The sequence below is a fragment of the Oculina patagonica genome, chromosome 6 (assembly GCF_052425735.1).
Source record: "Oculina patagonica isolate OP01 chromosome 6, crgOcupat, whole genome shotgun sequence".
Taxonomy (NCBI): domain Eukaryota; kingdom Metazoa; phylum Cnidaria; class Anthozoa; order Scleractinia; family Oculinidae; genus Oculina; species Oculina patagonica.
The window spans coordinates 8,283,311-8,308,931 of NC_135763.1; the positions used below are offsets into that span (position 1 = coordinate 8,283,311).

The 25,621-nt window shown below is 41.1% G+C and overlaps 1 protein-coding gene across 1 annotated transcript; it reads left to right on the forward strand.

Annotated features, from left to right (window-relative positions):
• The first annotated feature begins 1,275 nt into the window (after positions 1-1,275).
• LOC144656436 (uncharacterized) lies at positions 1,276-25,591 on the forward strand. The gene is made up of 12 exons (XM_078516657.1): positions 1,276-1,389; positions 3,181-3,304; positions 5,249-5,419; positions 6,223-10,628; positions 10,854-13,672; positions 14,122-17,278; positions 17,728-17,919; positions 19,070-19,313; positions 21,557-21,769; positions 23,506-23,671; positions 23,799-24,074; positions 24,712-25,591. The coding sequence occupies exons 2-12, from the start codon at positions 3,229-3,231 to the stop codon at positions 25,202-25,204; spliced, it is 12,213 nt and encodes a 4,070-aa protein (XP_078372783.1). The 5' UTR covers positions 1,276-1,389; positions 3,181-3,228; the 3' UTR covers positions 25,205-25,591.
• The last annotated feature ends 30 nt before the right edge of the window (positions 25,592-25,621 follow it).

Consider the following 25,621-nt stretch of genomic DNA (forward strand, 5'->3'; position numbering starts at 1 on the left):
ATTTGGCGGTTATTTCATTAAAGAATTTTAAACGTATGTTTTCGTATAGCTTGCATGAAAATAAGAAATGCATTTCGTTTTCAATTTCATCCGAATGGCAGAAAGAACAGATTCTCAAATTAATAGGAGTCTTAGATATTGTGTGTCTACCAGTTTCGATACGTAATTTGTGACAATTTTTCCGCTTTTTGTGCGTCAGTTGACATAATGCATTGGCGAAGCATTTTTAGATAAAATTTGACAAGCATTTTGTGCAGCGAGTTGCATGGTCAGGATTGTCATGAAACTTCCTGATACAAAACTAGAGAGCTCTGAGGCATATTAGCTAAGTTTGGGAGGAATCTGTCGTCGGTTTCAAAAATTATGGACATTTTTGGTAAAAACTAGGTTTTGAAAATATGTTCAAATCTCAAAAGATTTTATTCTGACTGAAAAAAAAATGCCATATTCTGTAAATTCGAACATTGTTCATTCAGGACGCAAAAATTCGAAGAAATCCTTCCTGCCAAAAAGCGCGATTCAAAAATGCAACCATCACGTAAATAAATAGGTTCGGGCCACCTTAAATCATTTCTAGAAAGATTGAAAAAAAAAACAGGATTTTCTTGGAATAATCGAAGAAAACTGTAGCGCATGCGTTTAGTGAGGTCGCACGAAGCAAAGCGAAACCGGTACGAATATTTTTATAACTAGTAAAGAAAACTCATTTCGTAAGTGTGTAAAGACAGTTGTTGAGACTCAGCATTGCCAAACTCATGTCGAGGCGTTTGAATACTTTACTAAACCCTGTAATAGACATCTCAACAACTTTAAAAAACACGTTTAAACGTATTGTTTTGGCACTGTATGTGTTTTTTTTTAATTTTTGTCTGAAATAACACATGTGAAACCCGTAAGTCACGAGTTAAGGATTAACCACGTCAGTCACATAAAAGGCAAACATTTTCTTAGAAACGAAACAATGTCAAGTAGGGGGGGGGGACTACAAGAATTGCGACAACCACTATACCTTAACTTTAAATCCGTTCATTTCCCTACCCTTGTTTAAGACAAATTAAGGGCCTTTCGTAAGTAACAATTGTACATGTCTTCGACAGTATAAATACAATTTTCTCTTATATGCCTTCCGACTTTCGCATAATCAGTGTGCTTACTATAATTGCCAAACCAACATATTTTTATGTCCCCCCACAACAGACCCCCCACCCCTCCCCGCCAAAACATCTAGATCGTAGAGCATCCGTCAATATTCCTGGGAGCACTATCACATGATTTGTGTACGTCGTGTTGGGAAAGTGATTGTAGACTGATCACTGTCTGTCCTTAAACCAGTACAACTGGTGCAAATCTACAAAGTAAACCGCACGAGCAAGGTTCCTTGAAATAAAGGTAAGTGAGTGGCTGGGATAGTTATGACAGAAATCTTTCTTTGGGATTTTAAGATCTGTAAACGGCAGAAAAGGCCGGAAGCGGTAGCATATGAATAAATTATAAGTATATCTTTTTACTCTGATTACTGTACTCGCAGTTTTACACACAGTATCAGGTTGTGTTAACTCCAAATGAATGATTACTGACTGCCTATGCGTGATCACTCTATTAAAAGATTCCTACTGAATGATTTCTAGAAAGATCGAAAAGGAGTAAAGAGTAAGCTTTTTCTTAGAATAATCGAGGTGTTCGTGTTTGCGTTTAGTGAGGTCACGCGAAGCAAAGCGAAACGGGATCGAATAACTTATTTATACTCTGGTGGCACAATATAATTCAGTATTAAAAGAAAACTCGCAATCTTAATCGTATTTTTTTTGTTTTAACTTTCCATTTCGTATCGTTTTTACGTTCTAATATACAGCCTAAAATACATAGCGTGTTCTCAAGAATGGCGGTATGTAGACACAGCATTGCGAAACCCATGTCACGACAAGCAATGGTGTCTTTAGACAAATGTCGAGGAGCTGTATACCGTAATGGCCTTTTCAACAAACTTTCGTTAAATCCACCCAAACGTATTCTTTTAGCACTGTACGTGTCATTTTAGAATTATATCAGAAATAGGCACATACGGAACCTATGAGTCACGAGTTTATACAGTAGCATTATTATTAGCCGCATCAGTCACGCAATACAACAGGTATTTTCCGAGAATTGAAAAAAAAAAATTCAACATGATTAAGGTTGAGGGGATAGGAGTGAAAAAACTATATTAGCGAAAACATTTCCCTAGTAAATTGATTTGTTTACTGGATTCTCGCGCTTACTGGCTGCTAACTTTTCAGTGCTAGCATTTCAGAACAAATTTGCGAAAAAAAATTAAATTAGGCAAAATGTCTTCTTCAGAAGCTCTGAAGTCACTGAATTGGCTCCCTCTGGCTGGAAGACGTCTTTTTCACCGATGCACAGCCGTACAAAATGCAATCAAAGGAGACATTCCGCAACAATTTTAAAAGTTTTAAATCGTCATTAAGAAGTTTACATGGTTACAACACTAGACATGGATACCTTACAAGGTTCTTACTGGATAAACATTTTTAGACGATGAACAAATATTTTTAGTTGCACAATGTTATATAATGTTAATAGATAACTATTTGTAATTAGTTTTTTTAGGACAGTAGGTAGTTATTTTATATTTTAGATCTGTGACATTTGGACTTCCTTTTGATTTTAACACTTTTTTATTTCCCATTTTTAACCTTAGTTAGCATACAACATAGGTTTTGTCTTTCTATTGTATTTTAGATTTTAATGTTTAACATTTATTTTCTCAGAGGACCCTCCTGAAAACCACCCCCTAGGTGATTGGAGGCCTCCTCTTAAATTATTATTATTATTATTATTATTATTATTATTATTATTATTATTATTATTATTATTATTATTATTATTATTGACGCAACCTATGACGCAACGCAAAGGATTGAAAAGGGAGTTTCTTGGTAAAATGCTTTTGTTGCCCTGAGCCTATTTTAGACACAAAACGCTCATTTTGCTTCCCTTTTTCGGCCAAGAAACGTATTTTGTCACCCTTTTCCTAGCAAAGCCTAGATTAAAAAAAGCCAAAATTAAAAAAAAAATACTGTCTTTGCAACTTGCAGTGACTTAACCTGTAGCGCAACACAAAAGAAATTTGATTTGGGGCAGAATTCCTCCCCTAACACATTCTATTCTACACTATTACAGGCCACATAAATGATGCCATAAACAATCCAAAACTCTGTAGTCAATACGATGAGTGAAGTGAAGGCGTATTTGCACGTCGTTTACGCTGCTTTTGGTGACGCTTCCATTTTGGAGTTTCATTCAGGTGAGTTAACAACCTGTTCGCCAAAAATCCCCTTTAAAAACCCTTTGCTTCTCGTATGCGGCGGGGGATAACATAACAATAGATGTTGATGTTCGCGGGCGTAAATATAGGGGTATCAAATGGTCTTTGCGAGCAATTGCGAGCACAGCATTTTTCTTTGCGAGCACGAGCATTGACAAACATTAGCCTTGCGAGCAACGAGCACTTTTCAAAAAACTACCTTCACTAAAAACCGAGCATGCGAGCACTTGTAAAATTGTGCGAGCACGAGCAAACGAGCACCCACTAAAATTTTGCGAGCATTTGCGAGCATTGCGAGCACTGCGACATTTTGAGGGACCATTCATGACCCCTAAATATGTTTTTGGCCCGACTCAGGATCATTTCTATTACTATTATAATCATTTCAGAGAGCATTTAGTTAAGGAATCAAAAACAGTAAGCAATATCTTGAACACTGCCGACTTGCGAGTCGGCGTTTATTTCTGATTGCAAACCAGGTTTAAAAGTTTACAAAACTCGGCAGAAAACCGCAAAATTACTCAAAACAATCTTTGCTTGAAAAGGAAATTACAAAATTCTATCGGCAGAAAAGAAATAGTCGTCATGTAGAAGTGTTTAAATTAATTGTGCTTTTAACTGAACTGGCAGTTTGGAATATGCCTGAAATTCAACTGAGCTACTTTCGCTCGATGAAGACAAACTTACATTCACTTCGCCGCCTGGATTCTTCTTTAAGTTTCTAAATTCCTCTTTATCTAGCTGAGAAGACTGAGAATTTGCTTCCCCGTTCTGTCCTTCAACAATTTTGTCGTTATAAAGCTTAAAAACAGTTTGCAATTACAGATGGAAGCTTCTCGACTCAAACTAAACGAAGCTTGAAATTTAATATGTCAGCTTTTGTCAGCCAGCAAGATGCGCGAACAGTTGAATGGTTTTCAGTTCTGATTGGCTGGCTTCGTTATTTTCTTGTTTTTGATTGTCCACGGCAGCGGGCTAAAAGATATTTTAGCCCGTTGAATTCTCGATTTTAGCCTGCAAAATACGCCACAATGCCCGATGAAATGATTATAATACCCAATATATATAGGAAATATCCCGTAATCACATATTAACCCAACTATGCCATCTCGAGCAGGCATGTCCAATGCGAACACCGTCTCCGTTATAGCTTGGGCGACAGCCGGCGATGACACCGCAGGAATTGGAGCGGCATAAAAGAGCATTAGGAGAATATTTCGAATTCAACCTGATAGTTTTTACCTGAAATACTGACGTGTTTTGGCAAGAGAACGCAGTTTGATCGGGTGAGCACCATCGATCTAGAATTCGAACTCGGGAGAGGCTTGGGGAAAAAGAAAAGAGTCCTATTGAGTAGGAGTGATGTTGAATAAAGAGTGTGAGGTGTTTTTCTCTTGTCTCCACCTTCTATGTTTGCGACTCCACGGCCAAATACGCTCGTCCATCAAAAACGCCTGCGTTACCATCCTCGGAGACCCAGGGGCAGTTAGTGGGGCGAAACGAAGGAAAACCGGGCAGAAATCGTTGCGACGAAAGTTTGAAAACTTTCGTCGCAACGATTTCCGCCCAGTTTTCCTTCGTTTCGCCCCACTAACTGCCCCTGGGTCTCCGAGGATGCTGCGTTACAGGCTAGATTGTTTAAGATACCATAAATAAACAAAAACTGCAACAGACTACAGTCAACTCTCTCTTAACGGACACCGATACAAGATGGACACCTCTTTAAGACGGACACCTGGTGTTGGTCCCATCCCTGCCGTTTTTCAGTTATGTTTCTGCAACTAAACTCCCTATAAGACGGACACCTTTTTAAGACGGACAGTTGTAGCCGGTCCCGACTGTGCCCGTTTTTGAGAGAGTTAACTGTACTGGTCAGATATGGCCGCCAAAAAAAACATCGTGTTACAAATGCTGTATTCCTAGGTGACAAGCGTCGACTCTATTTGGTGGATGGGGGTCCGATCCGGTATTTTGGGGCTGGAGGAACACAACAGGAACGAATCAAGAAACTGACAAAGCTACAACTTAGTCGACCTTACTATCAATATCTCCTCTCCACACTGACTGGGCTGGCCAGGATTCCAAACAGCACTGGTACCTATTGTTGTGTTTAAATTTGTTTATTTATTGTTTTTATTGTTGTTGTTATATTTGGAGAACGTTTGTCAATTTCAGCAGAAAACCTTTCCAACGAACCCAATACATATCAGAGACAAATCGGCAAGTAAATGTGAAGAAAAATTTACCCCGGGGGACTCCCATATAAAGGAGGCGGGGATGCTCGTCGGAAATTTTGAAAAGAACCCCTGAAAGAGAGCAATCTGAGCGTGGCTTGAGAATTTATATCTGTTAATTTTTCGTGCGCAACCCATAAGAGAAGTTGATGGCTAAAAATAGATAGTGGCGTTTTTTCCCGGCGTTTTTGCCCGGAAATGAGACCGAAAATTCGAAACGCAATATTAGTATGGAAACCTATAAGAGGCTTTTAAAATAACAATTGCAACTCAACTAAAACTTAATAAACAATAGCAAAGCCCAAAGATGTATCACGAGTAAAATGAATATACGATGGTTTTGGAATTTAGGTATTTGAACAATCAACCAGAAGAAATTTAGACTATGATAATAAATCTTTGTGGGAAAAGGAAAAGGAAGCAGCACTGACAGTCAACACAAACAGGGAAGAAATGTACTTAAAAATATGTTACCAAATAGACCTTTAAACAAACTTACAAAACTAACACAAAGTCACTAAACCTGCATTACAATAAAAAAGCATTTTTAAAACGAATTTTAAATAATTGGAACACTTTTCGAATCGAACTGTAGGTATTGGTAGCCGCTAAAACTCATTTATTCAACATTTACTCATAAGCAGTGAAACTTAAATTTGCCAGGAATCAAACTCGACGGAGCTATCGTCACACATCCACACGCGGACCACTTGGATGGCGTGGAAAGACTATTCAGAGAGCTTCTTCCTCACCAGTACCAAGACAACATCAAGGCTGACAGCCCAGACAAACGACTAATGTGCAATGGTCCTGTGTTGCTAACAAGAAAATTTGCACAGAAAGACAAAGCATTTAGAAGCTTCTCCGAGTTTCTGTTAACAACAAAATTTGAGATTAGCCTTGTTGAGGTTGACATCCAGAATGCCTTCGGAAACGATATTGTTTTCACTTTTCCTTCATCGAAGGGTGTCTTGTACCAGCGCCAAAAACCTTCAGATGACGATGAACCTTTTTCTGAAGAGAAGCAGAGAAACAAGTTGAAAGAAAAAGCTAAAGATGATGATTTGAACAAATCGAGTATCAAAGAGAAGCAGAGAAAAGCTGAAGATGAAGATTTGAACAAATCGAGTATCATTCTTTACACAGAAAAGGGAGGCAAGATTTGCTTGAGCGGCGATGCTTATGGTTTTGACATCACCGCTATGCTTCGAAAGCAAGGAGTCAAGAACTTGGACATCTTCAAGTTACCTCATCACGGAAGTCCTAAAAACAGCATTTTGGGAACAGTCTTGCCACCGCTCTGGGCCTGTCAAAACTTGGCCTCGATGCTGTTGCTTTCTATAGGTCTCAATATGAAGAATTCATTCGACAACAACCCCGAAGAGGAAAACGACGTTGATTATCTTCGCCTGAAACTGAAAAGAATGGCTGGAGATGGAAATGGAGGAAAAGTGCAACAGGTTGCTGAAGCGTTCTTGAAAGAACTTAAAGCACGGATCAAGAACTTAAAGGTCACGCCCGAAGTGTTGTTAAACAAAATTCAAGAGAAGCATATCGAGATTGTTTCAGCATTACAGCAGCATCCTGGACAGGTTAACCCATGCAAGGATATGATGCCCTTAAAACCTCTTAAAGATTGGGACACTCTGACGAATAATGTTGCCAACAGTCTAATATTTTGTAGGTTTCCAACAACAGCTGATTCGGAGCGACTCACAAAGGCGCCCAAAATTGACCTGTCGACGTTTGTCGGGGATTTGATGGGTAATAAGAACATTTATCAAGACTTCTTTGCAGCCAAGATTGGAATTGACAAGTTTTTCGAGTCTTTCGAGTCCAAAACGTACTATGTGTCAGCTAGCGGTAAATATGGCCACCCATCAGCAGACGTTATCAAGGGAATCATAAAGGCTGCTGTTAAAAGGAAGAAACCATGCAAGATTGTGTTTACATCTGGTGGAGCCGTACCATCAAAGCATTTACCTGATGTTCAACACGAGCCTTACAGGGAATGGAACAAGTTCGTTTCTCTTTATTACCTGAAGACCAATGTTTCATTGAAGCTGGACCCTAGCAGTGACGCAAACATGGCTCCTACCGGAACAGCCAAATTTGAAGACGATGACAAAGTGAGAACCGACGTTGCCGCACAACTGAAAAAGAACTTTGGATTCACAATTCCACAAAGGTCGTTCCTGTCCACACTTGACAAGTACTACGTGAAGACAGAGATATCAGATAAGAAATTTCACTGGCTTAAAGTAAACCCTGACGGAACGCTCTTCCTTACGTCCACAAAAAGCGACCAAAACATCCTCTTCGTGTCCAACGCCCCTTCAATTAATGGCGATTTACGAATGATCACACTTAAGAGCGAATCAAAAGATGGCGGTGAAAAGAACCTTTGGCTTGAGAAGGCTGAAAAAGGAGGATTTCTACTCAAAGGTTCTGCTGACGGAGATTACGTTTTTGTTGAAAACGGCTCTCTTAAGAGTGACAAAAAGAAGAATAAAGCCAGTCCTTTTATCTTCGATCACAAGACGTTTTCTGGTCAAATGAGAAGCGGAAAGGAAGTATCCATCGTGGAATTCTTGAAGTCATTTGGTTACAGAAGTGATAAGCAATCAATTCAAGTTCGAGACGTTCTTGAGATCCTTCTTGGTGTGCAAAACATGAAATGGCTAAATGAAGAGCTGCCAAGTGACTTTATTGGAATTATTGCTTTGGATCATGAAGTCAATTTGAATTTGTCAACAGTGGAGCTGTCCTCGTCCCTCGATTGCGAAGTCGTTTCAAGCCACATTGAGGTCATGGTAACAACCCGTCCCATAACGTTTGATGCACACAAAGTAACTAAACTACAAGTTTTCGTGAAAGAACCATGTTCTGACGGTCCACAACTTTCTCTTCTGATATCAACCTCTCTTCATGATACCAGATACACTGTCGACTTGAGTGGACATTTGAAACCAAGACAGCCATCAGTTGACATGTACTTAAATGCACTTGGAGGTGTGCCATTGGAGGGTCGCAACAACATGACCTTAGGGACATTACTCGAACGTGTAATGGGTCTCCTTCCTCTTGAAGCTTTGTCAGACTGCTTCCAAACGCAGCTCTTGGCTCACGAGATACTCACTTGGAAAGTTGATCGTGCTCTCTCCGCGATTAACTATTTCATCTCCCCACTGGCTGTCGAGGTACTGTCAGGGGACGTGTACGTCAATATCCCACCCGAGATGAAAAGAATGACCTTTGCAGACAGAGTGACAGCAGATTTGTCCAGTATTCATGTTATGGTCAGTGACCCCCGTACTTACAAGAGTGACTTCGTCATAGAATGCGACGCTTCAATTGGATCAGTTCCCGTGAATATGAAAATGGAGGGTACATCAACAAGTGTACCCGAAGTACTCATCACCTTGCCTGGAAATGTCGATATCGCCACAGTGTTCAAAACGCTTGGTCTTCCTGCCAACCTACACGAGCTTACAGTGCCATTAGTAAACAAGGTCATCAAAAACCTGGTTTTGACCAACCCAAGAATATCTGTTGTCCAGGATGTTCGAAGTTCCAAACTGACACACATCTCTTCCGTGAGCTTCGATTTCTCATTTGACAAGTTTTCCTCAGTTCTACCAAGCAGTCTCCCCTTACCACAGGAAAGCAGGGCGGTTGTCTCCATTTTCAATCCACTTAGCCAGCAACTCCAAGTTGGCGTTGAAGTAGAGTTCAGGTTACCAGTTTCTTCATCAGCATCACCGGAAACAAAATCCTTCTTGAATTCAAAGTTTTTATTATGGCCAATAGAAGCATCCGATCAAGAATCCCAAAGAGGTCATCGTTGCAGCATTTCACTGTGGCCCAGCATATCCACGATATCGATACAATCAGCCCTCCAAGCAATTGGTCTGGGAGAGTTGACAGCTTCGATGGTCTCATCCTTCCCGTGTATTTCGTCGATGCTGACTGGAGTACTGCTGGATAAAGTCACTCTTGAGGCAAATCCCCAAATGCGGAGTATCGACTCCTTGACTTTGTCACTATTTGTGCCTGAATTTTCAATTATTGACGGAAAGCTAAGCATGCATGAAGCAAGCCTCTTGGTTCAGTACGGCGCCGATCAGTGGTATGCGGAAACAGAAATGAAGTTGCTCGTTTTTAACAAGTTTGTCTGTCATGCAGCTTTTTCCTTGCCAAGGCCTGGTGTACCTGGCTCACTGACATTCCAAAACACCGAAACTTCGTTTACCCTCGAGGAGTTCGTTAAGGGCATCGGAGTTGTTGTTCCGGAGGATCTTCCAATCATAAAGGGAATTCTTGATGTGAAAATTTCCAAGGTTGCTATTAACTGTGAAAACGACGGGGCGTCCTTCAAACTGACCAATTTCGTCATAGTGCTGGAGAAGCGAACCTTGGACGTTGGAAGCATCAAGTTTTACAATCTGGAACTAGAAGTGTGCTACACCGAAATCCAAGGTCATTCGTCAGTCTCATTGTCACTTCAAGGATATCTAAATCCTAAGACGCACGGATCATTAGCTTATAATGCAGAGAAAAGAGAATTGCTTGGACGCTACGTCTTTATGGAAAGCATTTCCACAAGTGAATGCCTGAATGAGCTGTTTAAAGACGAAATGAAAGATTTCTCTAACAGTAATGCGTATGACCAGGTGAAATCTCTGCATGTTCAAGAAGTGAAAGTCGTTCTCAGTTTTCCTCGAGAGAAGGTCTGGAGCCTAAAGGAATTTATTTTGAGTATGAAAGGTAACCTTTCCTTAGGACCCTTTCACCTCAAGCAGCTTCGCATCGAATATGTCAAAGATCAAGACGACGACGCTAGACGGCACATTTCAGTCGTTGGTAATTTTAAGAGTGAAGATTTGAGCTTTACCATGGAGCTTTCTTGTACAGGCCAGCAATCAAAGAGTACTGTTTTTGAAGCAGTCATCAGACCAGATTCACCAGGTGGAGTGACCCTTTCGTCACTGTTAAATCTAATTGGATTAAAAAGTCCCGACGTTCCACAGGTTGGAGGATCTCCAGACTTCTTTAACATTGAATTGAAGGTAAGAGTACTAATGTACTGCGCGAATACTGCACTGTATAGTCGCTGCTATAAAGCTAAAAACTGCAAGTGAGAGATGTCTAAGTCTATATTATACAATTATTTTGTTGTAGAATAGCAAACCGTCAACTACTGCTGCGAATGGAGTCCCTTTATTATTTTCTTAACTCCTGCTGTCTACTCGCGGGAGGTTCTCATTAAAATTTCAACTTTCCTTTTCTTTTAGGAAGCGCTTCTTCAATTTGAAGTTTCGCCATTTCGGATTCGGAAGGCAGATGTGGTCATCCGGACAACAGGAACGTTGCAAATTCTTGAGAAACCGGTTATTGAACTTCATGAAGCAAGATTGGAATACCATATCGACCACACAACGGACTCTGCTCAAACAAACGTTTTTATTGCAGGAGTGTTCATCATTGCGAACGTTCGCTTAGATGTCGTACTCAGGAAGGACACGAAACGAGGATTGATACTCGAAGGCCAGTTAAAAGATCAAAAGAGTATCGATTTTGAACAGGCGGCCAAACAACTTTCTCCAGAAGTATCATTTAGCCTCCCAAGGAATGTGGAATTAAGCTCGATCCTCTTCAGACTAGAGAAAAGCGAGGAAACCACTTCCTTTGAATTAGAGGGTGCGTCGCATACAAGCTGGTCAATTGATGCAGGTTTCAGTGCCTTCACAATTAAAAAGCTTGGCGGCAAGCTGAAATTTGAAAAAGACCAAATGTCAGACAAGTGGACGGGTTTCGTTTACCTGACTGGAGAGGTTCTTCTACTAGAAGAGGTCGTTGTGGCTGTAGATGTCTTCCATGACAGCAAAGGAGAAACCCTTGCATTTGGAACCGTGCATGAGCCAGGACAAATCGACTTAGAAGTTATGACTCAGAAATTTGCCGCTGGTTCAGGTTCTTCCAAATCCTGGAATGCGCTTGTTCCTGATGAAACCGAGTCCTCCGTGCGTTCTCCCAAGTTTAACAGTGCATCCTTGTTTATAAATTTTTCAAACAAAACACTGTTGTTCTACGGGAATGTAGTGGGATTCAGCACGGGATTGTTGATGGTCAAGAAAACAGAGGCAAAGGAGAACCCCTCTGAGTATGGGTTTCTCTTCGGCCTTGGCCTGGGAAATGATTTCAGATTTTCCTCAATCAACAAAAGTCTCAGCGTTGTTGATGAGGTTCTCACAGTACAACAGGCCAATCTGTCGGTGATTTCGATGGAACATTCAACAGTCGAAGAAATCCGTGAAGACTTTGCTAAACTTCAAGGACTTGGACACAAACATCAAGAAGTGGAAACGCCATTCACCAACCTAGATACCCAAACCATCTCACAAGTACAAGTAAAACGTGGAGTGACTGCCTTTGCGAAGGTGACCTTTTCTGGAGGAGAATCCAAACTTCTATCAAACGTATCTCAAATTCAAAGAGGAGAAAAACTTGCCGATATCCTGCTGTTCGCCCACATGGCTGACAAAGGTAACGATACCGTGTTTATGGCTCAGATTAAAGAAATGAAGATCTTTGGTGGCAACCTAAAATTTGATGAGATTACTTTCACATACCAGCCCTCTAAAGGCAAGACGTTTACTTTGAATGGAAAGATGTCCTTAAAGTTAACAGATGATTCCCACCCGATCGTCTTTCTTGGAAGCTTAGAGATCTCGGAATCAAAGGCGGATTTCTCTATGAAAGTTGATGGTAGTCCTGTAAACATACACGAGCCATTTGGAATGTTTGGAATTTCATTTGAAGATCCACAACTTCAGTTGAGGTGGAAATTTGATGAAGAGGAGCACCATTCAGTTATACCATTTTGTAGTATAAGTGGCACGGTCAACTTCTACAAATCCGCATCAAGCAGCAAGAAACAACCTGCGACAACGCTGAGAGGGGCAATTCAGTTTCAAGAAGGCAAACCAGTGGTGGCATCGATTTCCCTTAATTTGAACCACCCACTGAGCATCGACGACATGTTCGTCACATTGTTCAAAGAGCAGTGGCCTTCGGGATATCTGGATATCAGCTTCAAAGAAGGCGAAATCTATTATGCAAAAGATAAAGTTGAGGTAGACGGGAAGACTTACAAGGAAGGCTTTCACGGTCAAACGGAAATACGAATCTTTGAAAAGGCGTTTGGGGTAGAACTATCCGTTGATCGAAAAGGCATGTCTCTCACTGGATACACCAAGTTTGAAATTGATCTGGTCATTGCAACCCTCACGGGGAAAAACTTTGAAGAAGACAAGGGCCCAGAAATCGAAATCTCACGCTACGATGGCAAAACAACGTTTGAATTGTCCACTGGCGTTAAACTCCTTCAAGAGAAAATAGGCACCTGTTCAGTGGGCTACGATGTTACAGAGAAATGTTTCCTTGGAGGAGTAACTTACGATGGGGAACTCCTTGGCGTCAGTAACCCTTCCATTGAGTTCGAATGGAGTAAGAAGAGTGGATTCAAGATAAGAAAATGGCCAGTCATTCTTAATCTACAGGAACTTCTCGATTTCGCCAAAGCATTTGAGGAGCTGAGCGAAATGATTGATAGCCCGTGCGAGAAACTGGTTGGACTTGCCTTCGACAAAGTCATCAAGACCAAGTGCAGGCTCGATGTAAAACAGGCTTCAACTAAGGATTCCGGTAATCCAGATGCATGGTTTGCATTGCGACTGCAAGGAAAGCTTGACATCATGATAGTGACAGACGAGCCTTCTGTAACAGTCGATTTCCCTGAGATGGTTGTAGCGATTACGAAACCCTCAACGCAATTCCGACTGTCTGATTTACCTGGGTTTTTAATTAGTGAGATTGGAAAGAATTCACTGGAGCTGGCGAGACAGATCTTTACTCAGCCGAAACAGCTTACAAAGTTCATGGCAGCGCTTGGTGGCATTAAACTCTCAAGGAAAGTCCTCTCAGGCCTCATCTGTCGAGGTGCACACAGTCCAAATCTAACCGACCAGGCTGCAAGCGAGCTCGAAAGCATGGAAGGAGAAGCTGCTAGTTCCGAGACAACTTTAGAAACAGCCTTTGAGGAAGTAACTACGTAAGTTACGTTTTGGCTTTTTTTATTCCTTTGGAACATTCAGTTTACTCTAATCGTTAGTAATTTGATTTATTAGTAATTCGGTCTTCCTATTCGACATACTCGAAGTCCGGTTTGATTTGGTCAATACTCTTTCAAAATATCTTTGACACTCCGTAACGTTAAAATATTAACTTCATCCTGTCCAATACATTTAAAAGTTTGGTAATAATGGAAAAAAACCCATCAAGACTTAATTCAACTTTTATTTCTCAGTTTTGTTCTAAATCATTTACTCTAAAGAAAAGAAATATACCAAGTCTTCGCTACGTACCCTTAATTAAAGATGAAATTCAAAACAGTGATTTCCTAATAAAACTACAGTACGGCACATGTGAAGATGCCTTGTCAACACTGATTAAAGATCTCTGGAAGCGTTTCAGTAACAAGTTGTTTTCTTTCTCATACAGGACCGCGGGAGCGGGAGGAAGCATAGCGCAACTTGCTGCTGGTGTTGTCACAGTTATAAGTCAAGTTGGCGTCGTGGTTGGTGCTCTAACGGCCATCATATCTTTCATAGCAGGGATCATAAGTTTCTTTACTGGAAAGTCCAAAGAGCAAAAAGAAGCCGAGGCACGGCGTAAAGAAGCCGAACGAAAAGAAGAGATAGCAAGAAAACTTGTGGAAGAGCGCCTAGTAATATCAGACCTTTCAATCGCCTTAACAAAACAAGACGAGGTCGAAGTTACCTGGAAACCACTGGAAGAAAAAGTCAAGTACAGTGTGAGACTTAAACGAACTGACCTTGGAGGCGTGGAAACAGCTCTTTTAACAGCAACAACGGAAAACAGCAAAGTGATTTTCAGTGGTGACGAAATAAAGTACAACACCAAACAATTCGTCGCATATGTTCAAGCAAGCTATGAGTGCCGCAATGTTACCTTTAAGGGAAGAGAGCAATCATTATCAGAAAGCGTAATACCTCTCCTTCCTGCGCCATCCACACTTGAGGTCGAATCAAAGCAAGAGGGACAGGAGATCCATGTGACATTCTCTCAAGTCCAATATGCAGTGGATTACAAAGCTGAAGTTCTCACCCATGATGAAACCGTCATCGGAAGTGCCATTGTACAGCGTCCTTCTGAAAACAAAAATGGAATTCACGTGTTTCACGCTGACGAACTTACTTCTGGAGTTCCTGGGAAGACCGCAGTTCGCGTTTGCGCCCGAGGTCAAGAAGGAAAACTAAACGAATTCAAGTATTCAACTGCTTTCTACCTTTTGGCGGCCCCTTCTGATCTCCGTCACTCTTATGAGCCACTGTCACAACAACTTGTTGTAAAATGGAAAGTTGAAAACACCCAGAACATCTCAAGTTACCACTGTGAGGTTTACTCAGTCGATGTTAATGCAGTCGTGTTTACAAGAAGGGTTGCAAAGTCAACTGGCGACAGCTTGGAGTGTAACCTTGTAATTTCCCTCAGTGAAATATCTGACAAAACGAAATCTCCTTACTGCATTCGTGTTTGTTCCCTTGGAATGTCATCAACGTTGGCCAGTACCTTTGTCAACAGCAAAGGCAACATTTCCTTCCTGCCTCAAGTTGACGACATCACACCATCGTATGACCCTCTGAGCAATCAACTTACCGTGTCCTGGGTGCCTGTCACTGGAGCAACCAAGTATAAAGTTACCATTAGTGACGAAACGAACATATCGAGCGTTGTAGGAAGCCTAACCTCCGCTGGTGACAAAAACAAGGTGGTGTTTGAAATGGAAAACGTACGACTAGAGAGTGGAGTTAAGTACGTGGTCACAGTGGCTGCCGAAGGTTCGGACGCACTTCATCTTCCAGGTTTGCCATCTACAGCAGATGAGAAGTTCACCCAATTGCAGAAACCAGCCTCTGTTACTCAAGAATACTCTTTTGAAGAGAGAAAGATCAAAGTGACTTTCCAACCCGTTTCTCGTGCATCTGCTCACCTGATTGAAGTTTTTAACGATACTACGCCAACGAATATCACAGGCAAATATGCGGTTTATCCAAAGGCAACTGGCAGCGACGATTGGCCTCTAACGGTCACTTACTCGTTTGACGTCGAAGGCATGAAATTTAGTGGTGGCGCACGGTTCAAGTCACGCGTTACTGCTCAAGGTAATGCAAACTGGATAAACAGTCCACCTTGCATAAGCCCGACTGCATTCCAGTGTGGCGATGCACCAATAAGCGTCGCCTTAAAGTACAGCATCGAATCAAGCAAATTGATAATCCTCGTATCTTCAAGACCTGGATACTTTACTGCAAAAGTAGAAGATACGTTCCACAAAAGGAGGACAATCCACACGCAGCAATTTATTGTAACGCGGGACACTGGAGAAGAGTTAGCTCACCAAACCTCGTTGGAGATTCCTCTCACCTCGGATCAAGAACCTCAAGGTGCAATTTACCAAGCATTCGTTCAGAATATTGGTGATCAACATTACTTGCCTAGTGAGGTTATACAGTCAAACGAAGTGCCTTTGCTAGATCCACCAGCGTCGGTGAGACAAGAATACAAAGAAAATATCTTCATCGTGACCTGGAAATGCGTCCAATCAGCAGCCGGTTACCACGTTAAAATTTACAACAAGAAAACAGGACGCACAGCTTCAGAGATGAGCATTGCCCATGATTTAAGCCTCCCTGGAGAACAGATGAAACAAGAGATTGATGTAGGCTCAATGTTATTACAATCTAATGGTCTTTACGAAACACTCGTGATGGTTCTGGGAGATGAAGTAAGCATTGGAGGAGCCAGCACGAAATCTAACACGGCAATTCCATCTTGTTCCTCTCCAGAAGAAGTCAAAATCACTTTTGACAACGAAACGCGCCACATGGTTGTAAGTTGTCCTTCTGTAAAAGATGCTGTTTCCCTTAAACTTGGAGTGGTGGATGCTGATAAACTCAGAAGCCAGGAAGCACATGTAAAAGGGGCGTTATTGGCATTCAAAATAGTGGCCGTAAGTCCTAGCGATATCGGTAAACTTGTGGAAGCAAAATTTGCTGAAAGTGTGCTGATCAAGTCCTTGGATGGTTTACACAGAGGTGTGGCACAGGTGACGGAAAAACAGGAAGAGGTTTGTCTTCCAAGTGGATTTTCCATTTCTGAGGACGAGGTTGCTTGGTTGAGACCGGCTGAACCGATTAACATGTCGTTTGATCCTGACAACTCCACTTTGAATATCACCTGGACTCACGTCAAGCTAGCGGTTCAGTATTTAGTACAACTCCTTCAGAAGAGAGAAGTAAAAGATGGAACCACTACATTGATTCTCTTTTCAGACGTAGTTCCTAGTGATGTTGTTTCTTCCAGTGTCAACATGGAGACCGTAAGCATTGAGAAAACTGACAAGTTTATCGCAAAAGTTCAACCGTCTGCAATTCCAGGGACTGTGATAGCACTTCGTGCCATTGGATATTCTTGCGAGACCCTCGTTTGCGAGAACTCTCCTACTGACGTTGACGTTTTACAAGTAGAAGACAAAATGGTGCATGTGACTTGGAAAGGAGATGCTGGAAAAGTGTTCCAATTGAGCGTTTGGAAAATGTCGGAGTCTGAAGATCAAGAAAACGTCACCAGCAAGGTAAGCGAACTTAACTTGTTTTTGTGGGTCTTTTACCAATACCTAGCAGTCGACAAGTACCACGTATTTCATAGTTGTGTACAAACAATGCTTTTGAAAGTTTGAGTGACGGCAATACGAAACAAGTCATCATTGTAATAAACGAAACTGTCTCATCAACTTTCGGTGTAGGTAAATTCCCAATTGATTTACCGTTTTCAGCATCTCAATTTGATCTTGAGTCCCAATGTTGTGCCCAGTATCCATGATGTTTACGTAGCAGGAAGTTTAAAATAATCTCCTGACAACTCCACCATAGTTATGTTGCTTTGGAACTACAACGCTCTAAAAACGATTACGGTTTAGAAAACATTTTGGCAAGAGCGATTTTCCCGATTACATCATCGACTTTTCCCACAAAACGAACTTTATGTGAAGAGTTTTATAAACAATTTTCGTATTTCTCTTAGCAAACAGATGAACTCCAATTGAAATCTACCTCAGAAGCTTTGCGCATAGATTCGCCGGGACGGTACAAAATTGGTGTTCGCACTCAGGGATCTGTTAACAAGCTGCACAGTGTTTACACAGATGCTGATTTCTTGGCTGTTATCATGGATGCACCCGTTGTTATAGCAGTGCTGCACCGCCCTGCAGTGAAGGTAAGTGAGTACGTAAGTAAGAGGGTCCTCATAAAATCATACACTAAATGCCCTTTATCTTTCAAGCTTAACATCATGGGTCAGTCAAATAAATGGCCGTTTGTCAGTTATGAGTAAAGGATAATGAGGCCTAGACACGATTTTTTCCAATAACGTTTGCATCAAGTGTCACTTTTTTTACAAAAGTTTTAACCATTTGTCAGATTTCAGTTTATCACCCACGATTGTTGTGCGGTTTACCACCTTCTCCCAATTCAGTAAGTTCATCAATTAAGTGAGCAACAAACCAAAAACTTTATTGTTAGTTATTTTTACCGCGCCGGACTTAATTTTGTCGATTGTCGCGATTTCAAAATTAAAAACTAGCGTAAGTGAAGAACTGCGAAAAAAGGTATGGCGAAAATTAATGCGAAAGATATCTGGCAATTTAATACGCTACTGTAGTAAAGCCCTTGTAATCACTGTCACGTCAGTTAACATGATTCAGTCCGTGTTTAGTACCTTCACGCTATTTTCAGTTCTCCGAACCAAACAAAACAGAGAGGAAACATAATTTGTTGTGGTACTGTTCTATATCATTGTAAAATATTGCTTAAAAATCTTTAGCTTCGTTTCGGAGACTACCGCTTTGTTATCACCATTTGGAAACGCGACATTTCGTTCCTTTCAACACTACCTTTTGCACAATCGCTAAGTCCGCGAAATTTGCCCCTCACACTTTTGCGAAATTAAGTTCCCGCGAAATCAAGTAACAATAAAATAAGCAAAATAGTGTTCATTTGGAAACAAATACCGCAACCAAACTTAATGAATGACGAAAGGTAGGTAAAAAGTGGTAGAGCCTGCGTTCGCGCCTCATGGCCCATCAGGCCGGTTTCGGTAGCATGAAGCGACTAGGAGTATTACTACTCCACCCTGGATGGGGTGCTAGTTCATCGCAGGGTTAAACCCCAACATAAAATTCGCCGGTACCTATTTACATGTCTATATATATATATACCTGGGTGGAGAGAGGCACTGTGAGAGTTAAGTGCCTTGCCCAAGAACACAACACAATGACCTCGGCCATGGCTCGCACTAACCATTAGGCCATCGCGCCTCCCCAAAAATTAACGAAAGGATAAAACATTATTTTATTTTCCTACTTTAGGTGCAGTGGACTCCTGTTGACAACATTCCAACTCAGAATTTCTCGACCTACGTCATCTCTTATCTTCAGCTGCAGACGGATGCAGAGACAGAGTGGAATCAAGTTGAAGTTGAAATGTCAGCGACGGAGAAAACGATCGTGGATTTACAACCCGACAGCAAATATCTCTTCTGCATCTCTGTGGCGAGTTTCGCAAGAGGGAGAGGCATACGAAGCCCTGCCACACCTGTCTACACAGATTTGGGTAACTATTGTTTAAATGTTGTTCATTTTGTCATTTGGGTACATTGGGAATATTGTAGTTTTTGAAGTCACGAGGCACGAGGGGACCCGTCCCAGATTTGAATCCTTTGTAGCGTTTGAACATGTCCCAGAGAATTATTTCTAGAAAGGAAGCCCATGTGTCAGTTCAGACTTGCCTTGGGGACTGCTAAATTTTCCGAGTAAGAAATCTACTTATTGGTATTTAGTCTTGTCCCAAAAATCTTTTGCCGGGGGATGGGGATGAGTTCCTCCTAGCGCTGGCACTTGTTGAAGAGACTCTGATCCACTTTGTTTGTTTGAGCGTTGCACTTTATGTCTTTTAAGACCATGCACGCGACAACGTTAGCTGACAAAAGTTTCTTCTATTCAAAACCCAATCACAGAGCTGAAAACAAAGCCACACATTTAAGAATTAGAAATCAAGTCACGCAAAACACGATGATTCACGAATCACGTCTCATTTCACGGGTCTCTTTTGAGTCAAAAATGTCGTTAACATAGACGTGAAATGATCTTAAAGTTGGATATCACGAATAACGACAAAATGCTCCATGACAAAGCAGAGGGGATCTTCCTAGCAGCTAGCAGTTATTTGTATTGACTACCTGTCACGAGTCTCCCGAGTGTTGAGCGTTCGATCGGTCGATTTTTTTTTTCCAAGTAAATTGTGCCACTGACTTATTTTTATCTTTCGTCAAATAATTTTTGTCTGTTCGCTTAAATGTTCGAATCTGAGAGATGAGGATAAGTAGAAAAACATGCAAACGTATGTCAAGATCATGGTTGTGAAAAAGGAAGCGTGAATCTGTCTTATGTGTATTCATGAGTTCAAACAACATAACGTTACTTTTCATTTCAAGATCTTGTGTATGTAATTAATCCATATGTAAATCAATGTAAGATTAAGTGTGTTGATTTTGCTGATAAACAGTTGAAATTTGCTGATAAGTATATGCGTGGACCGTAAAATGATCAAGAAAACGTGCAGCTCAGCATGTGCTCCATCAAAGATGACGAAAGACCCTGGGAGCGAGTTGCCGGTATGTACTCAGTTAAAAAGGCAAAACCGGTGATTGCAGATCGTTTTTTTAAAAAACAACAACAACACTTAAACTGTTAAATATTTTCCAGCTTAGAAGAAACCGAGATCAGACTTATATTTGACATTTTGTGAAAGCTATTCGTAATTATACAAATACAAAGCATGCAGGCATAAATTAAAGATGTCACTTATCGATGCAAGCAAGAGATCCAGTGAAGGTAAGCTGTTATTTCACTATAATGGCAAATTCTCTTTCAAAACTTTATTAACACCAGCTTTTTCAGAAGATTGAAGAAACAACTTTGGATAAGACTATTTAATCAAAATTTTAAAGAAGACGTCCAAAATAGTCCGCAAAAACTCGCCATATATGTCGATGGAGCTAGTTGGTGACTACAACAGAAAGAACTGGTTAAACATACGAAAACGAATGATCGGTTTGGCACTGTTTGAGCATGAGTTACGGCATGAATATCAATTTTTTACCCCATAAATGAAAAGAAGCTAAAAGAATAAACTAATAGTAGTAACCATGATAAGTTAAGTATTGGAATAATACAATGTTCAATGCGTGACAGATTTCGTTAGATTTGTCTCCTACAGTATATGACATGTCTCGCCACTTGATTAGGAAAATTAGAATTCACTTTTATGTTTCCATCTCTTGTTTTTGTTATATGTACATCTGTTTGCCCGCGTCTCCACCGCAGCTGGTGTTTGAGCTCGTCACGCAACACTCCCTCCTCCACCAAAGGCTGCTTCCACGAGCTTCCACCCAGCCACATTCGCTCCAACCGCACCAATCACAATAGACGCCGCCTTTTGAATTTGACACACTTGACGTCGAAACAAAATAATGTTTACCTTAAATAAAGCACGCCCGAATGCAACAAAAATAATTCCAAGTAAAACAGGGATCTGAGTTCAAGGCAAGGAGCAACCAAAACCGCTTTTAGAAAATAGTAACTGTCCCTTTTTGCCGATGGATGTCAAAAACTGTTGTTGTCAAAACAAAAGGAAAGGTGGCTCGGGTTCAAGCAGCCGTTAGTGGATTGGCTCGCGTTGCATGACGATCCATGCAAATATCGGCCGAAATATAATATTTGATACGTCTTTTCTCATAAGAGACTCGGAAGGAAGAATGGTTACTAAATTTTATCCAAAAATCGTATTGCTTTTAGATGATTTCGATGACAAATTGCCCGAGGAACTGTTAGGGAATTTGCTGGATAATCCAAACTTCAAGCCCGCGGAAATTGGGCCGGACGATTGGGAAGAGCAGGGCTATACCGCAGATATCATTACCGAACCCTGGCGATTTTTACAGTCGTCAGACAGGGAGCTCGCCCAGTACAGTCAATCAGGCGAATACAGACTGGAAACTATACCACTAGGTGAGAAATGAACTTTCTGTAAAATAACAACTCATTCCACTTTTTATCTCCCCAAGACGTTTTTACATAGCGAACAAATCGTGGCACAGCCAACCAACATCCAAAGGTTATAAAACTGTGTTTCAGATTAACAGATAAACAGTTATGCTATGCTATGCTATGCTATGCTATGCTATGCTATGCTATGCTATGCTATGCTATGCTATGCTATGCTATGCTATGCTATGCTATGCACATGCTACCCACCCTGCTATGCTATGCTATGCTTTGCTATGCAATGCTATGCTATGCTATGCTATGCTATGCTATGCTATGCTATGCTATGCTATGCTATGCTATGCTATGCTATGCTATGCTATGCTAGGCTAGGCTAGGCTAACCCAACCTAACCTTACCTCACCTAACTTGCCTAGCCTAGCCTAGCCTTGCCTAGCCTAGCCTAGCCTAGTGTGGTCTAGCCTAGCCTAGCCTAGCCTAGCCTAGCCTAGCTGCCTGCCGCCGCCTAGCCTCCCCATATAGTCCAAAATAGGGAGCACCCCCAGGGGTTAACAGCGCCGTAACTAGCAAGAGGCAAGACGAGGCATTTGCCTTGTCTAGATTTTAACACAAAATTAAAAACAAAATATGTTTTGTGAAGAAATTATTCTACATGACACGAGCGTGGGACAAAGAAAAAATCTGAGTCCCCGACGGGAATCGAACCCATGGCCTCCCAGATACTGGTTGGGCGTTCTAACCAACTGAGCTACGTGAGACTCGCTGTGAGCTAGGCCATAATTTTACTAGGTTGATAAGTGACACGTGTCCTGCATACTGCTAGGATCAGCAATGTCGAAATCATCAAATCATCAAATCATCGCGTGTCACTTATCAACCTAGTAAATGGCCTAGCTCACAACGAGTCTCACGTATCTCAGTTGGTTAGAGCGCCCAACCGGTATCTGGGAGGCCATGGGTTCGATTCCTGTCGGGGACTCAGATTTTTTTCTTTGTCCCACGCTCGTTTCATGTAGAATAATTTCTTAACTATTTATCACCGAGCTTAAAATCTACCATCTTTATTATTTACTACAAAATATGTTTTGTTGGGAAATTAAAGGGACTGTGTCACAGATTTTAGCTCAATTTAGGCATGGGAAAATGACCATCAAATTCAGTTAAATATAAAAATAACCTTTTAAAAACAGTGAATGAACGTTTCAATAACACAGTAAATACAAAATAAGGTACGGATGGCCAAAGGGACGAAGATTGGAACGGATTGCGATATGAGTTTTTGAAATATTGTTGGGCTGAACAGTTTTCAAAGTCAATCTCGTTTGCTTTTAACTTTAAATTGTCGTGTAACACCCGGGAGACACATTTGGTTGCAATGAAGCTATGGTTTTGTTATTTCAGGACCAATAGAAGTAATTCTTTTGGAAACATTAAGTTTCATAGGGATTATTTGGCAAAACTAAATAAAACAAAATTTACTCAACCGTGACGCAGTCCATTTAATCACAAGTTGAACAAGACTTATTTTTCCCAATGAATACCTTATGAAGAAAGAGTTTAACAGCTTCTAGATTTCAAAATTTTCTGAAGGGCATACCTCCAGAACCCCCATAGCAAGATTTGCCCCTCGTCTATGGCAAATGTCTGGTTAAGCCCCTGGTTGATATATCACCGGAAGAACTGACAGAAAGAAAATGATTAGTTATGATGACACCTTTGACGTTCTTTTTGTACGGCAGGAACTTATAACTGGCCGGGTGATGATGAAAACAACCCCTGGTGTATTGCGGCACCTGGTAACGCAAGGAGCTCTGCCTGGAGGGTTCAAAATATCGACCTTTGTAACAAAGGCTTTTCCCCTGAATATCTTGATGAAGAGAAGCCAGATATCGAGGTTTGCGAATGGTAAGTAAGAGACCTTTGTTGGAGCTATTAGCACTCAATAGTCATCTAGTTACCTTGCCATTCTGCTTGTCCTCAATTGTAGCAGTCTCTAGATACTATTTTTGTAACTATTTTTTTCCTTTTCAAGGTTCGCTGTCAAAAGAGTTACCTCGGGTAGATATGACATCAAAGTGTCACTTCTTGACAGCAGCATGAGAGATCTTCCAGGAAGGAACTTCTTTTTAGATGGTAACAAGAAATTTGCTCCAAGCGATGGCTCTTGGGAACGCCTGGGGCACACTTTTTCCAATTACCCCCGCGGGTTAAGATTCATTCGATTTGAGGATGGGATGCAATGCTTGGGTGGACGCGGTGACGCCTATGACGTTAAAGCTTTTGGAGCTACTGTGAAGATTTCTGAAAGGTAGTGACAATTTATCCGGGAGGGGGGGGGGGGGGTCCCCAAATGGGGGGGGGGTGGTCAAACCCCAACTTAATAAAAAAAAAAAAAAAAAAAAATTTTTTTTTTTAAAAAAAAAAAAAAAAAAATAACATCCATTGAAGGGGAGGGGAACCTCCCACAAAAAAAAAAAACCCCACGGCAAAAAAAAAATCTTAAAAATTTTTTTAAATAACAAAAAAAAAATTTTTTTTTTTTTTTTTTTTAATCCTAAAGACCCCCCGCAAACAAAAAAAAAAAAAAAAAAAAAAAAAAAAAAAAAAAAAAAAACCCCCCCCCAATTTATGAGAACTTGCGTATATTAAAGTCGGCGTGTCTGTTATTTGGCAGTTATCCTGCGAAATCAAGCCGCATAAATAAGGCCCGGAAAAGTGAACTGTCTTTGCAACAATAAATTTTTTTTTCACTTTTAAGTTTGTCAGTGTTTAGGCTGTTATCTTACAACTTGCGGCCAGCAGTACGTTCTTGTCCTCGTCACGCAATCTTTGGCGAGAAAGAAAAACAGATGGCGTGACGAGCAAACTTCCTGTCTTTCTGGAGGCTATTGAAAGACGCTAAGGTAAATTACTACACGATCTTTTGTTTTTAAACCCTTTTATAGGCCCAGCAAAGAGCTTGAGTACAGCGAGGATTGTGAGAGGGCAGTCAACCAGCAAATCAACTTGGAGCTCTGCGCAAGCTATGCTTTCCTTGCCATGAGTAGTTGCAAATACGATGACCCTGTCGTCGATGACGTCACCGTACCGGGTTTAAACGAGTTGCTGTCGAACCAGTCCGACATGTGTGTCTCACACGCGCAAATGTTCATGCAATACCAGAGAGACCGGGGAGGACACATTGTGCTGCAGGACATCAAGAAGCCAGAGCGTGACAGATGGGGTACTGGGATTGAAGCTTGTGAAGCTGCATTGGAAATGGCTCGTCAAGTCAATGATCCATTACTGGACCTGCGCAGACTGGCTAGAGATAAGGATGATCGTAACTTGGTGGACTTCATCAGCACCAGCCTCCTCCAAAAGCAAGTTCAGTCTGTCCATGCTTTGTCAGTTTTCCTGACCAAATTGAGGAGAGCTGCCGAGGGGTATGGTGACTAGGCACCAGTCAAAAAGCAGGGCATGACTTGATAACACATTTCTCTTTAACAATAATTTTTAGAAACGTGGATGATAGAAACTTTAGAGGTGTTAGACAAAGACAATTATTTTAAAAGTTTCGTAGCAAGGAAAATAGTAAATATAGGACAGGCTGTTATGCCTGTGGTTGAAGAGCAGAATTTAATTTCTCTTTGCCGACTATCATTACAACGTTAGGCGTGCTGTTCACGTTTTTCGTTGAATAATCCACTTTAATCTTGTCAGTCAAAACCATTCTTGTTTATTTTCGGGTTCTTATTACTCCGTTGAAGTTTTTTCGACATTAGAAAACTACTATTTTGCAGTTTCCTTCAATCTAAAACTGCATAGAAAGATTACTTAAAATACCGTGATTAGCTCCCCCGGGGGGGGGGGGGC